Source organism: Lissotriton helveticus, chromosome 4_1 (genome assembly GCF_964261635.1).
Source record: "Lissotriton helveticus chromosome 4_1, aLisHel1.1, whole genome shotgun sequence".
Classification (NCBI taxonomy): Eukaryota; Metazoa; Chordata; class Amphibia; order Caudata; family Salamandridae; genus Lissotriton; species Lissotriton helveticus.
This window is the reverse complement of record NC_136063.1, coordinates 1,030,023,222-1,030,037,353: the sequence shown is the minus strand read 5'-3', so window position 1 is coordinate 1,030,037,353 and position 14,132 is coordinate 1,030,023,222. Positions and strand designations below refer to the sequence as shown.

The 14,132-nt window shown below is 41.5% G+C and overlaps 1 protein-coding gene across 2 annotated transcripts in view; it reads left to right on the top strand.

Moving 5' to 3' along the window:
• ADCY2 (adenylate cyclase 2) overlaps positions 1-14,132 on the top strand; it is a 1,840,236-nt gene that overhangs the window by 900,951 nt on the left and 925,153 nt on the right. For both annotated transcript variants that reach the window (XM_078687629.1, XM_078687630.1), the window contains exon 10: positions 3,274-3,343. In XM_078687629.1, coding sequence (XP_078543755.1) covers positions 3,274-3,343 — 70 coding nt within the window. The remainder of the gene's footprint in view (positions 1-3,273; positions 3,344-14,132) is intronic.

The following is a 14,132-nucleotide window of genomic DNA, read 5'->3' as shown; positions in this document are numbered from 1 at the left end:
TTAGGTGAATTAACAAGCATGGCCAGAGGAATTGAGTGACAGCTGGCAGGCTTTTTAGGAAGCTGGGCTCTGTTGTCAACCTTTGAAATTGATTGGCTGTTTCACGAGTAGATCAATGATATCCCAGCCCGCATATTAAAGGAGTACTGGAGCTGTTAAGGAAGCATTGCAGCAGTACAAGAGTGTGTTTTTTTGTGTGACATATGACGTCGGCTGCAATCATTTCTGTAGTCCTGTTTCAAAATCTGTTAGCTTCTAGTGCATCAGCGGTGATAGGCACACATGTGCCTGCTGTGGTGATAAACACAGTGAATTATTTATTAGTGCCTGTGCTATATCTGTTGTGTCGATGCTTCTAATTTGAGGAAAAAAGACACCTGAGTGCCTGCTGCTGTGATAGGCACACCACCAATATTTTTAGGTATTCTTAAAATTGGACAAAGAGCAGTGTGTTCAGGGTGGAGAACATTTATGTGCTGCAAGAGTGTTGGATGCCTAACACAGTGACAGGCAAAGCCTTGCTTACTCTGAAAGAGGGTAGGAAAATTGCACAGGGTTCTGCAGGGTTTTTGAGAAACAATTAAATAGGAAGAGAGTGTTTTCTGACCACTTATTCAGTAAGTTTGTAGACGGTGAGGGTGCTAAAGGGTACTATAGGTACACTTTGCCTGTTCATGAATTAAGAGTATGTTTTAGTAGGACACAAAGTGTTGTGCGTACTCTTAGTCTGTAGAAAATGTTTAGTGTATATTAAGCAAAATGCAGAATGTGACTCCACCACCGTTTCTTTAAGCAGCCTATTGAGAACCAGATGTAAAATGCAGCAAATGGAATAACACTTTTGGGCATCATGCAAGAGAGTGTGGAACTAATTTAAGTTCTGAACACAAATATTCTTTATTGATGCTCTTTCTTGGTGGGGCAGCACAAGAGGTTTTATACAATCTACAGGAGCTGAGTGTGGAAGAACAGAGAGAGTTAATCGAATTTGAAACATGCATTTTGAAACTTGACTGTCATTACTTGCCTTGTGTCAGTACCATCATAGAACAGTATCATTTTTGTCTCAGAGAAAAACTTTGAGAAGAAACAGTTGAAGACTACATTACGAGTCTAATGAAACTTGTGTCTACTTGCGAATTTAGAGGGTCCACAGAAGAACAGATAAGGGACCAGTTTGTTCTAAGATGCAGAGACGACAGGATTTGAGAGTAATAATGGCTAAAATATGAGCCACTACTAAAGGAAGTAATTTTGGCAGCAAAAAGGGTGGAACATATGATCAAATGTGTTTCAGAGTTGAAAGGTGCAAAAAGAAATAGAAACTCAGTCTAAAAAGTGTGAGTATAATGTATGCATCATAAAAGATAATTAAGAGGTATCAATGGTGGCAGTGAGAGAAGACTCCATGAGATTTACAGTGTAGTCTACCATTGTGGAATGAGTGGTCACAGAGAGAATGCAAGAACATGTCCGGTTCTAGGTGTGACCTGTTATGGTTGTGGTAAGAAAGGGCATTATCAAAAGTGTTGTAGAACTAAACAAAGAACATAATAAGGAGATAAAAGAGATCAGTCAGGACATTGTATTTCAAACTGATGGAAGCGGTCAAATGCATCGTAAAGGTTTTGTAAAAAGTGATGGTGTCGATTTGAAGATGAAATTCGACCCATGGTCACACGACAATCATCTACAGGGACACGTATGCTCATTGGTTTCAAGGGTAATATAAATTGCAGGCTATGGATGTAAGAGAGGGAGTTTTCCAAAATCTCTACTTTCTGATAATGGTCCTCAATTCTGTTCCATACAGATGGAGGATTTATTAGATTTTTGTGGCCTAGAGCACAAAAAGTGTTTTGTTTATCATCCTGAGACAAATGGAGACGTAGAAAGGTTCAACAGGGTTATAAAAGAGAACATTCAATCGTCTAGAGTGAATTCCTTAGTTTGGAAGAATGAGTTACAAGAATGTATAGCGGCACACCATATGAAACTTCATTCTACTATCCGGAAATCATCTTTTGAGTTGTTTAAGGGAAGGCCATGTAACACTCTGTTCTGCACAGGTTGAATGGGTTGGGATAAGGGTATTAAGTGCAATGGAATTGGGTTGTGGAGCGACATGAGAAGAAGTTGAAGGAAAAGTATAAAAGAAATTGATGAATGAAAAACAGCAAAGTATGTAGAGGTCAATGTAGGTGAGTAGGTACAAATGAGTGCCCCAGTGGGTTGTATGTCTTAGTCAAAATATACAAAACCCATGCAAGTGATACCATGTGTTTGGAATACAATCAAGGTGAATGATGGAAGGATTTGGAATAAATGCTGAGTAGTTGTATTAAAATCAAACTTGGATACATTTGGGAGATTATTGGACTATGACAATCAAGTGTGTGGTGAAAAGGTGAGACATGATCTCAGTGAACATAATCTCAGTGACACTCAGATGATTGAGTGTAGAAGAAAAAGCATACGCAAAGGTACTAGTGCGTGATATTTAAAGTAGTATGTTAGATAAATGATTGGATTCGCTAGAATGGAAAAGCATAATGTTTATGTTTCAAGGCATTGTATTTCTAGTTGCATGTATATAATTTATAGTTGTTCAAGTTTGAATTATGGAAAACCAACATGTGTTTAATCTTTAGTTACAAAAGGTGTTTTATTGGAGAGGGGAAGAGTATAATATCTAGCTATAGATGCTTCTGCAGCTGGGTGCTATGTGATGTCACGTAGAACATGAAGCATGGAATGTGAGAATGTAATTGGAGTGCCAGTTGGTTCTTTTTCCACTGGTATTTAATAGATGAGGTGCTTATTATAAAGTATAACTTACTTTTCCCATTATTGGCTCATTATGAGATTTACTACTTGTTGCACACCAGCTCCCCTAAGGTTAGGAACCTCAGGTTCACTGTCTGAGTGGAGCAATGGGATGCTGTTGTCTGCATTACGGCACATGCCATACCAGTATGTTCTAGATTGTCCCACAAAGAGCATAGCGCTAGTTTATTCAGTCCCCGGAATCAATCTGAAAACTTCCAGGCATTGCCTAAATATATCTTTGACAATCTGGCACATTGTACCTTCCATCAGTTTTATTAGTTTAAAAAGCTGTTTAGAAGCTTTGACATAATCATTTATTTTCAAACTAGGATATTTTCACAATAACTGCAATATGGTGCAGAAAAACTGTGCCTTTTTGTTGCTATTCTTTTCTTTAGTGTTCTTTGCACATGCTTATTTATGTGTGTTTTTTACTTTGCACAGGCAATGGCTAAAGTCAGAAGACATTCAAAGGATATCGCTGCTTTTCCATAACAAACTACTAGAAAAAGAAGTAAGTAAACACTGCACGTCAGAAACACTCACGTCTTCTGTAGTTGTTTATTAGAGTTTGCAGCTTTGGGAGCAGGGACATCTTAAGGATTTTGAGTGCCCTGGGCCAAGCGTATTTTGAGTGTGCCTGCTCAAAACAGTTTTGAATTTAAGATAACATTTTTGCTTTTTCATGCCCTATTTGGCTAGGTCATTGACAGTGCACTGGCACACTTGTCCAAATTCTAAATGTGTTTACATAAAATAATCAAGGTAATGACCTGTGTTTTCAATATTGTAACACAGCAGTTCACTAATATTACTGCAAAAAATCTCTGCTACGCCCACCCATTTCTCATATATATGGTCCTGTTTTGATCCCAAAAACTCTTTTGTGGATGCCGCATGCAGGGACAGCTCCTCTTTGGGAGCTGAGGTGCATCGCTCCATCTGCTGCAAATGCACCCGCAAACACAGATAAATAAAATGTCATGTCAATGGCATTTTGTTTATTTGCCACTGCACCGGCTCACGCTGTGTACAGTGCGGGGTGGGGCAGGGCTGAATCCTGCAAATTCAGGATGGCAGCACTGGTCCACAATGAGCATGTCAAAATGGCCAGCCGTCTTGCAACGGCCAGCCCATCATGAGCAAAGTTGACCCAGGAATCCAAAGGCTGTGAAACATCCTGGGGAATTGCTGGCACAGGTCTCCAGCCTCAAAATGAGCACTGGGTGAGCCTGCTCCCACCAATGCTGGAGCTGCTTTCACAACATGAGAGCAGCTCCAGGTTTAATTGGAGATGTGTTTCACCAGCTGGAAGGGAGTGCCGCAGCGGTCGTGCTCATGAAGTTATGGTGAGTCGTGCTCCTTCGCACCTCACCATTTTTTATTTACTGTTGCCGCCACTGGTTGCATGAAACATAAACACAATATTTATCTCCAAAAGGCCTATAATAGACTCTCACATATCACCCACATTAAAAATAAATTAATGAAAACGGTATTTAAAACAATCCGTTAAAGAATTATTCAAGGTCATTGTGGCAATACTCTGCTGAATAGAGCTGGCTCTCTCAGGTGGCCCCCTGAAAGGTTGGGGCCTGGGCTAGAGACGACTTTGCTCATGCCGTAAAAAGTCTCTGTTTGTGGGTGAATGTGCCATGGATTTGACAGAGAAATTTGGCAGTCCAATTAATTAGGCATTGTTTTCGGCATAAGAATTATGTCACAATCCTCATTTGAGTGCATTTAGAAATTAGAATAGTTTTAATCAAACTGCACACCTGGAAAATACTTAATTTCTTTAGGAACTGTTAAGGAGAAATGTACGTCGGCATGAAACTTTTCCCTTGTTGAGGAAGAAATCATGCTTTGCATTAGAATGTCAAACAGAAAATCGAGGGACATATTTACAATGGAAGTGGTGGAGTGCGGCATTAGCCTTCTTGGATTAACCCCTCGCTCCAACACTTTGGATATGCCAGGCTGCGCCATATTAACAACAATATGGTGCAGCCCTGCATTTCCCCGTGCGCTGGGCTGAATTAAGCTGTCTAGCACCAGCGAAGCACCATTGCACCATTGTGCAAGGGTGTCTGTGTTGCAGTACCAACTGGTTATCTTGAAAACTTGTCTAGGAGAAGAATGGAAATAGAGTTAGTTATAAAGGGAAAATACCCATCAGCCCACACATTGGCGGTACTTCATCATCTGGGTTGGAAAAGACAAAACTAGACACTTCCTCAGGTGATTCCTTGAGGATAGCTAGTATAAGGCCATTCGATCGGACCGGCAACCCAAAGATGAAGAGTGTCGAAAGGCTAGAGGGCAAGTTGCAGTGAAAAGAAAATTGTGAAAAAATGGTGTAAACACAAATGTATATAGTCGTGGTTTAAAAATACCTGTGTTGACGTCTAAGAAAAACTTTATTGGATGCGACCATCAAAACGGCATGTTTAAAAAGAGACAGTGTGAGAATAGTTTGTAAAAAAATTCTATTCACCATAGATGTAAACTGGTCAACATGTTTCAGCCCCTCCGGGCTTTCATCAGGACCTATAGTACACACCACTGCAACACTTACCACATATCGTGATAAACAATAAAGATTATAAAGACCTACCAATTGTGAAGTAGTCTTATATCTTGACTTCAAAACCTCTCCTGTAAGACAAGGAAAAAGAGCATAGAACATGCACAAAACAAGTGTCCACAGAACACCCTATCTGCAAAGTCTTTGTGTAAAATATCACAATCTCTTATTCTTCTCTTTTTCTTTCTTTTATTATTTTTCACTCACCCAGCAATGTAGGGAGGAACAGCCTCACCTCGCCTGGCGCTCGCTCAGGACAAATGAGGCCACGCACTAAGATAATGGAAACATGGAAAAATTCATGTAACATCGGTTGTAGTGATACCAATATTCATGTTATAATGGTTCAAAAACGACAACAATAAAAATATTCGAAAATTTGGAAAAAGTTAGACTCAGGCAGGCATGCAGGAGCTCTCGCCTAATGACTGGCAGACTCGGTTAAGAATGACAATTCCTTACATATTTTCTTGGAAAAAATCGAGCATTGTTCAGCCATAAGATAAGTAAAGTAAGTAAATTCTTGCAAGAGGTTGTGGTTGAAAGGCATATCTCATTATGCTTAATGATATGCAATGCGGTAATGTCGCTCGTCCCTAGTTAATGGGTGTGTCTCTTTAACAAAGGAGGCTTGTTGGTGTATAGAGCGATAGTGGCGCTTTCCCATAGTTGCTGTTTAAAAGTGTAAGCCAAGTGAAGCATATGCTGACCCCAGCCAAAGCCACAGATAGATTAAATGTTATGACTATGAAAAGGACCCGTAATGCACCAAAGACGACAGCTGGACGCAGCCTCCGCTTACCTCTCCGTCGTTGCCTCGGTCTGGCATCCGAGCCGAGGGGGAGGTAGCGTGGCTGCTCCACGCCGGCCAAAATAAGGCTGCAGAGCGGACCAGAGCGAGAGCTACCGTGTTTAAGCTGGCAAGTCGCCCATTGGCTCGGCGTTTTTCTCTGCTCGAGTTCGAAGACAAGGACGTCATATAAATGACCTGATTGGCTCAGCCCCTCGGTGTCTGGCCATTGCGGACTAGGCCTGAGGTTGCGCTGATGTGCAGGCTGTTGGTGAATGTTTTCACCGGAAGGCGCCTTAAGTATTTCCTTTGTACGTGGTGTGGAGAAATGAAGGTGTGTCCTGTAAATGAAATTTCATTGGGCGCACCATGTATCGGGAAACACGGCTTGTCAGAGGCGTTACTCAGCCTAAGGCGCGTGTGTATGAAGATGTAAAATAAGACTGTTGTGTTTCGTAGATTAGCGCTATGGGAAATGCACATTTTTTTGAGAAACGCACGTTTTTGGAAAATTCACGTTTTTTGGGGATCGATGTCACTTAGTGTGTGTTTCTTCTATCATTGATCATTGTTGACACCCTTCGTGTTGTATAAATTCAACCTCAAATATCGCAATTGGTAATTAGGGTGAAAGTCAATCTCTTTCGCTGGTTTGTCGCTATAGGAGATGCACGTTTTTCATGGCGATCAAGGGTACTTTGTGTGTATATATTTTATTGCCATTATAGGCACCCCACGTGTAAAATGGATTCAATCTCAATTATCGTGATTGATTGTCAGGATAGAAGGCAAAATATATCCAGAAAAGTTTAGAAAGTAGGCAATGAGATGCGGCATTGTAAAAATTGTGGGCGTCGAATGAATGCCTTATTGAGGGTGTCACAAAATCGCTTGGTGCTAAGACCTGATAGTATGGTTGGTTGCCTAGATATTCTTTATCAAGCACAATGTCTGACATCGAGGCAGTTTCTCAGGGTCCGGAGGAATTGCTCAGAGAAATCTGATTTCCAGTCACAAGCTAAAGATCTGTCAAGTAAACTCACTCAACGCCTCTATCCAAGCTCATTGATAAAATAATCTTGTAAAAGGGCTTCGAACAATAATCGAGAGGCACTCCTACTACCACCAATTGAGAAACCCCCTCTCAATAAACTAGCGTGCGTGACCACTTTCAGCACAGCATCGTCAAGCATCCAAAAGATCATTAGACAGAAATGGCGCATTCTCAACAGTACAGGTGATAACATCCCTCTGACACTTTTTTCATTTAAAAGGAGCGCAAACCTCAGAGACGAATTGGTTCACACAAGATCAAGGCAAACCATTGAAGAAACTCCAGCAACACTGTGGCATCTTCCACCGGTCCAAGGACATTACCCATGTGGTAATTGCTCAGTGTGTCCACAAACTAAGAAAACACTTTCGGTTGACATAGGCACAACACGCCCTTGGTTACTGAAAAGACACACTAATTGCAACAGTGAAAAAGTAATTTATCAGATCACCTGCCCATGTGCCCTTCGATACATAGGCATGACAACGAGGAAGATCAAGTTGAGAATACAGGAGCACAAAAGTACCATCAGACGTAACAAACAAGCGACCCGTCTGACATCTCACTTTGTAAACAATAAACATTCTGCAGATGAACTAGAATGGCTAGTCCTAGAACAGCCCTTTATACCCTCACATGTGAGTGACATTTCCCAATTTCTTTTTAGAAAAGAACAGAAATGGATTTTTAAACTGAAATGCGACAAAGAAGGACTGAACGATGATATACCGTGGCTATAGATATAAGGCCCGAACTCAGTCTATCACAAACTAACTGCAGAAATGTATTCACATGACATAACTGTCTAAACTCAGTCACACGGAGATTCCCTCCTTTCATCTGAGTTTATACACAGTGAGTTATGGGTATACATGCGGTTTACGTATGAAAAAAAGGAAAAGGGGTATCCCCGACTAGAGTTCCTAATTTCGGGATATAAACCTGTTTGTCAACACAATGATTAGGAACAAGGGTATAGGGCGGACAGTTACTGACAGGAAACTAGGAAAACTAAATCATAAACAAAGTGCATGGTACAAGTAAGGTTTGTGCAATTTATTGAACAATGATTTATAAAAAAGGAAAAGCAATATTCTTTACATTTATTATATAGTGATCTCCTTTTTCTTTATATTATACAGTCTGCAAAGGCATGAGATTGTGCGTATTTTTTCTGCAGGTTATAATATAGTACATTACAGTTTTAATACTGTGTAACTGATTGTGTTAAAAAACATGGCTAAAGATTATGATTACTACTACTACGCGCGTTTCGGCTATTTAGCCTTCATCAGGAAGCCATGATGAATTGTTCTGAAGTACCAGAGACTGATTGATGCAGCGTCCTGCGATGTTGTCACTGAAGCAATTGGTAAGGTATCTTTAGATGTTGATAATAAGAAATTGCATTCTATGTATAGACAGGATCGATGGTGACCATGGGTAGTATGGTTGTGGATAAATGACCATCGGCACAATAGGTACAGAGCTATTTATGGGATGCGCTGCATCCTCCAATGAAAATATCTCTAGGTCTCAAGTTCGGGTAATGGTCGGGTGGCGGTGATAGAGCTGGCCAGCTATTTCTCTATTGTTGAAGTCCGATGTGTGCTCCAATGATGGAGTCTCTCTATTTGCGGTGCGCAGATTCGTAAGCATGTAGTCCGGGACCCTCGTGGAAATAGTCTGATAAAAGGGTCCGGGGTGCTTCCCGATCGTGGGTTCTGGTTAATTCGTATACCGGCCGATGGTGAGAGGGTCCGACGTACTTTCTGATCGGGGTTCTGGCTGATTCGCGTGCCTGCCGGTGTTCGAGAAGGGGCTATACATGCGGTTTACACCAGCTATATACTTGCTTTAAAAAAAATAATTTCTCTTGAACTAGTGTGGACTCTATCTCTTTTGTTGTTTCCATCAAGCCACATGTGCTTCTGAATAAACCAGCAGCTCCATTACATTCTTGACTGTTTCAGACACCTCGATGTCAGACATTGTGCTTGATAAAGAATATCTAGGCAACCAACCATACTATCAGGTCTTAGCACCAAGCGATTTTGTGACACCGTCAATAAGGCATTTATTCGACGCCCACAATTTTTACAATGCCGCGTCTCATTGCCTACTTTCTAAACTTTTCTGGATATATTTTGCCTTCTATCCTGACAATCAATCACGATAATGGAGATTGAATCCATTTTACACGTGGGGTGCTTATAATGGCAATAAAATATATACACACAAAGTGCCCTTGATCTCCATGAAAAACGTGCATCTCCTATAGCGACAAACCAGCGAAAGAGATTGACTTTCACCCTAATTACCAATCGCGATATTTGAGGTTGAATTTATACAACACGAAGGGTGTCAACAATGATCAATGATAGAAGAAACACACACTAAGTGACATCGATCCCCAAAAAACGTGAATTTTCCAAAAACGTGCGTTTCTCAAAAAAATGCGCATTTCCCATAGCGCTAATCTACGAAACACAACAGTCTTATTTTACATCTTCATACACACGCGCCTTAGGCTGAGTAACGCCTCTGACAAGCCGTGTTTTCCCGATACATGGTGTGCCCAATGAAATTTCATTTACGGGACACACCTTCATTTCTCCACACCACGTACAAAGGAAATACTTAAGGCGCCTTCCGGTGAAAACATTCACCAACAGCCTGCACATCAGCGCAACCTCAGGCCTAATCCGCATTGGCCAGACACCGAGGGGCTGAGCCAATCAGGTCATTTATATGACGTCCTTGTCTTCGAACTCGAGCAGAGAAAACACCGAGCCAATGGGCGACTTGCCAGCTTAAACACGGTAGCTCTCGCTCTGGTCCGCTCTGCAGCCTTATTTTGGCCGGCGTGGAGCAGCCACGCTACCTCCCCCTCGGCTTGGATGCCAGACCGAGGCAACGACGGAGAGGTAAGCGGGGGCTGCGTCCAGCTGTCGTCTTTGGTGCATTACGGGTCCTTTTCATAGTGATAACATTTAATCTATCTGTGGCTTTGGCTGGGGTCAGCATATGCTTCACTTGGCTTACGCTTTTAAACAGCAACTATGGGAAAGCGCCACTATCGCTCTATACACCAACAAGCCTCCTTTGTTAAAGAGACACACCCATTAACTAGGGACGAGCGACATTACCGCATTGCATATCATTAAGCATAATGAGATATGCCTTTCAACCACAACCTCTTGCAAGAATTTACTTACTTTACTTATCTTATGGCTGAACAATGCTCGATTTTTTCCAAGAAAGTATGTAAGGAATTGTCAGTCTTAACCGAGTCTGCCAGTCACTAGGCGAGAGCTCCTGCATGCCTGCCTGAGTCTAACTTTTTCCAAATTTTCGAATATTTTTATTGTTGTCGTTTTTGAAACATTATAACATGAATATTGGTATCACTACAACCGATGTTACATGAATTTTTCCATGTTTCCATTATCTTAGTGAGTGGCCTCATTTGTCCTGAGCGAGCGCCAGGCGAGGTGAGGCTGTTCCTCCCTACATTGCTGGGTGAGTGAAAAATAATAAAAGAAAGAAAAAGAGAAGAATAAGAGATTGTGATATTTTACACAAAGACTTTGCAGATAGGGTGTTCTGTGGACACTTGCTTGGTGCATGTTCTATGCTCTTTTTCCTTGTCTTACAGGAGAGGGTTTGAAGTCAAGATATAAGACTACTTCACAATTGGTAGGTCTTTATAATCTTTATTGTTTATCACGATATGTGGTAAGTGTTGCAGTGGTGTGTACTATAGGTCCTGATGAAAGCCCGGAGGGGCTGAAACATGTTGACCAGTTTACATCTATGGTGAATAGAAATTTTTTACAAACTATTCTCACACTGTCTCTTTTTAAACATGCCGTTTTGATGGTCGCATCCAATAAAGTTTTTCTTAGACGTCAACACAGGTATTTTTAAACCACGACTATATACATTTGTGTTTACATCATTTTTCACAATTTTCTTTTCACTGCAACTTGCCCTCTAGCCTTTCGACACTCTTCATCTTTGGGTTGCCGGTCCGATCGAATGACCTTATACTAGCTATCCTCAAGGAATCACCTGAGGAAGTGTCTAGTTTTGTCTTTTCCAACCCAGATGATGAAGTACCGCCAATGTGTGGGCTGATGGGTATTTTCACTTTATAACTAACTCTATTTCCATTCTTCTCCTAGACAAGTTTTCAAGATAACCAGTTGGTACTCGTTCTGATGGATAACATAAATAGGTACTGCAGACAGTGGTATTCAGAATAGACCCTTAATATCTTTTTGTGTTAAAAGATTGTTCAGTTGGGGGACAAGATATAAGTTGGTCTATAAATACAGATTCCCCTAGGACCCTGTTTCAAGTTTGTTGTTTGATGTCTGTGTTGCAGGGCAAGATTGTTTATGTTCATGAAGGTGTCCCTTCATGCACATAAACAATCTTTAAATGGTGCTCCGTAACTTCTATGTGTGCTGCTTAATGCAGCACACATAGAAGTTGCAAAACGTCATTTTTTATTGATTGTTTATGTGCAGGAAGGGACACCTTCCTTCATGTAAACAATAAATGGTGTTTTTCTGTTTCCATGTATGCTGCACAACAAAGCACACATGGGAACAGCAAAAACGAGGAGAAATTAAACATTTCTCCTCGTTTCGTCAGGGTAAGACCAGGTTTTTCCTGGTCTTAATTTTGGCGCTGCCCCACATATACGGCACCCTTGTAATTATGGGGCAGCGTCAAAACCAATGGGTGTTGCGTTAGAACACCCACTGCAACACCCATTGCCCACCACTTTTACGCTAAGTATAGTGTGAAAGGGTTCTTTATTTATAAGGCAGCTCTAAGCTACTTTAAGTGTCTTGACGCTGCTTGGATATAAGTCAAAGCCCCTATCGCCACCACAATATGCTTGTAAATATGCCGCAGAGAGTACTGTCAGACTAAGGACAAAAGAGATTAGTAAGAATTAATGGAGGGTGAACAGGTGCACATCATCAACAAATGTACTCATAAGAAACCGTATTAACTAACTTTTTTCGCATTTACATGACATGAAAAGGTTTATATAAGTAGACTTCTTTGAATTGGATTCCACACTGAAGAGTGCTATGTTGCTAAATATGGCTATTTAAAAAATATTTTTGCTACAGTTGGAAGTGGCACGTCAAACTAAAAGCCACACTGTGTGGTGAGGTTCGTAACACTAGACTACATCACAATGTACAGGAAAGAATGCGCCATATCATATATTATTAAATTGATAACATTTTCATAACTCCATTTATTCATTAATTTATTCATCAATTATTTCTCATTAAATGACATTTGCCAATGATTTTTAAAATGCACACATACAAAAATTAACAGAAAGCTATCGAGAATACCCTGTTTACCAGTGCTTATTTTTTAGATTTCACCCACACGTCAGTATAGACTCCTTTTTCTTTACTAGTGATTGCTTTACTTTTTCTCATGACAGTCTGTTTCCGTTTTATGCCTGTCTACATAGTGCCGTAGCTATTGGACAGACATTTTGTTACTAAGGGTCATATTTATCATTGGGTTGTGTCACTTTTGCACCACGCAATGGGCTGCAATAGAGACACAACCCTTAAATGCGATTTACCAAGGCGCGCAAGGCCACCTTACGTGGCCCTGAATGGTTTGAAAAATCCAGAGTAGCGCAATGCAGTGTAAATCACAGTGTTGCATTACTCTGTCCGGGAGGTGTTCCTTGGGTGGTATTTGGGTCTTTCCATGCAGCACCCATGGATTGTGGCTATTCCCAGAATTACCATAAGTGATGGATCTCGGAATGTGTCAAAACTGCTGTGCATCCCCAGGGCAGGTGTAACAAGGGGATACATGTTTATTTCTTATCGTTTTTTCCTCTTTCTATGTGTTTTGCATTCTGCAGAACACATAGAAAGTGAAAATTACCTAGGGGGATTGGTTTTGTCCAGAAAATGTCCCTTCCTGAACAATAACAATTCTGCTACAAACGCAGGCACCCTTACAACACGGAGCAAGGGTGCCTGGGTTGATGCCAGGCAACACATTGTGCGCTAGCACTGGGAATCAATAGGAATGTGCTGTATTATTTTAAATACAGTGCATTGCAGCCCTTTCCCTGTTGTTAAGCGCAGAAAGGAGGCTTGCTGCAAGTGACTTAATGATAAAAAAGCCCCTCACGCTTTAAAATATACAAACTGGGGGCTTCTACTCCTGCCTATCTGATTAGAACTATCTACACTGCTTCTAAAATTTACATCTGGGGCCGTGTTATGGAAAGTGCCCCAGGGGTGTAATGGGCATGTACACCCGCTTGCGCACCCCGGGGTACTTTGGTATCGTGGAAAGGGCCTCAGACTCTTGCGCTGCCTTTTCTGTAATACAGATAGAGCTGGTGCACATATATCCCGTATTTGCAAGGGGGTTGGCCCCATTCAAATGAGGAAATCCTCTTGCCTCTTTTCCCGCACCATATTATAGACGCAGGCACAGAGGCAAAGAAGCTGGCAGGAGGTGCACTGACAGTGTGCCACCTTAAAGGTGGCTCACTGTCAGTGTGCCCCCTTGATAGCAGCCCTCTAGAAGTGGGAAAGGGGGTCCTATGGAGTCCTAGACATTCTCTTGGAGGCGGGTGCAGTCACTCACTGTACCTGCCTGCAATGGGTTCTCTAATCTCCCTTAAAAGTGCCGGTGGGTTGCCGCCTACACAGTGAAACATGGAGCGACTGCTTTAAAGTTGCTCTGTATTTCACTTGAATGCACTGCCCCCAGGGCAGCACAACTTTGCAGCTGCCCTTGGGGTGGTGCATCTAATATAATACGGTGCACTATCCCTGTTTGCGCAGGGAACACCTTTT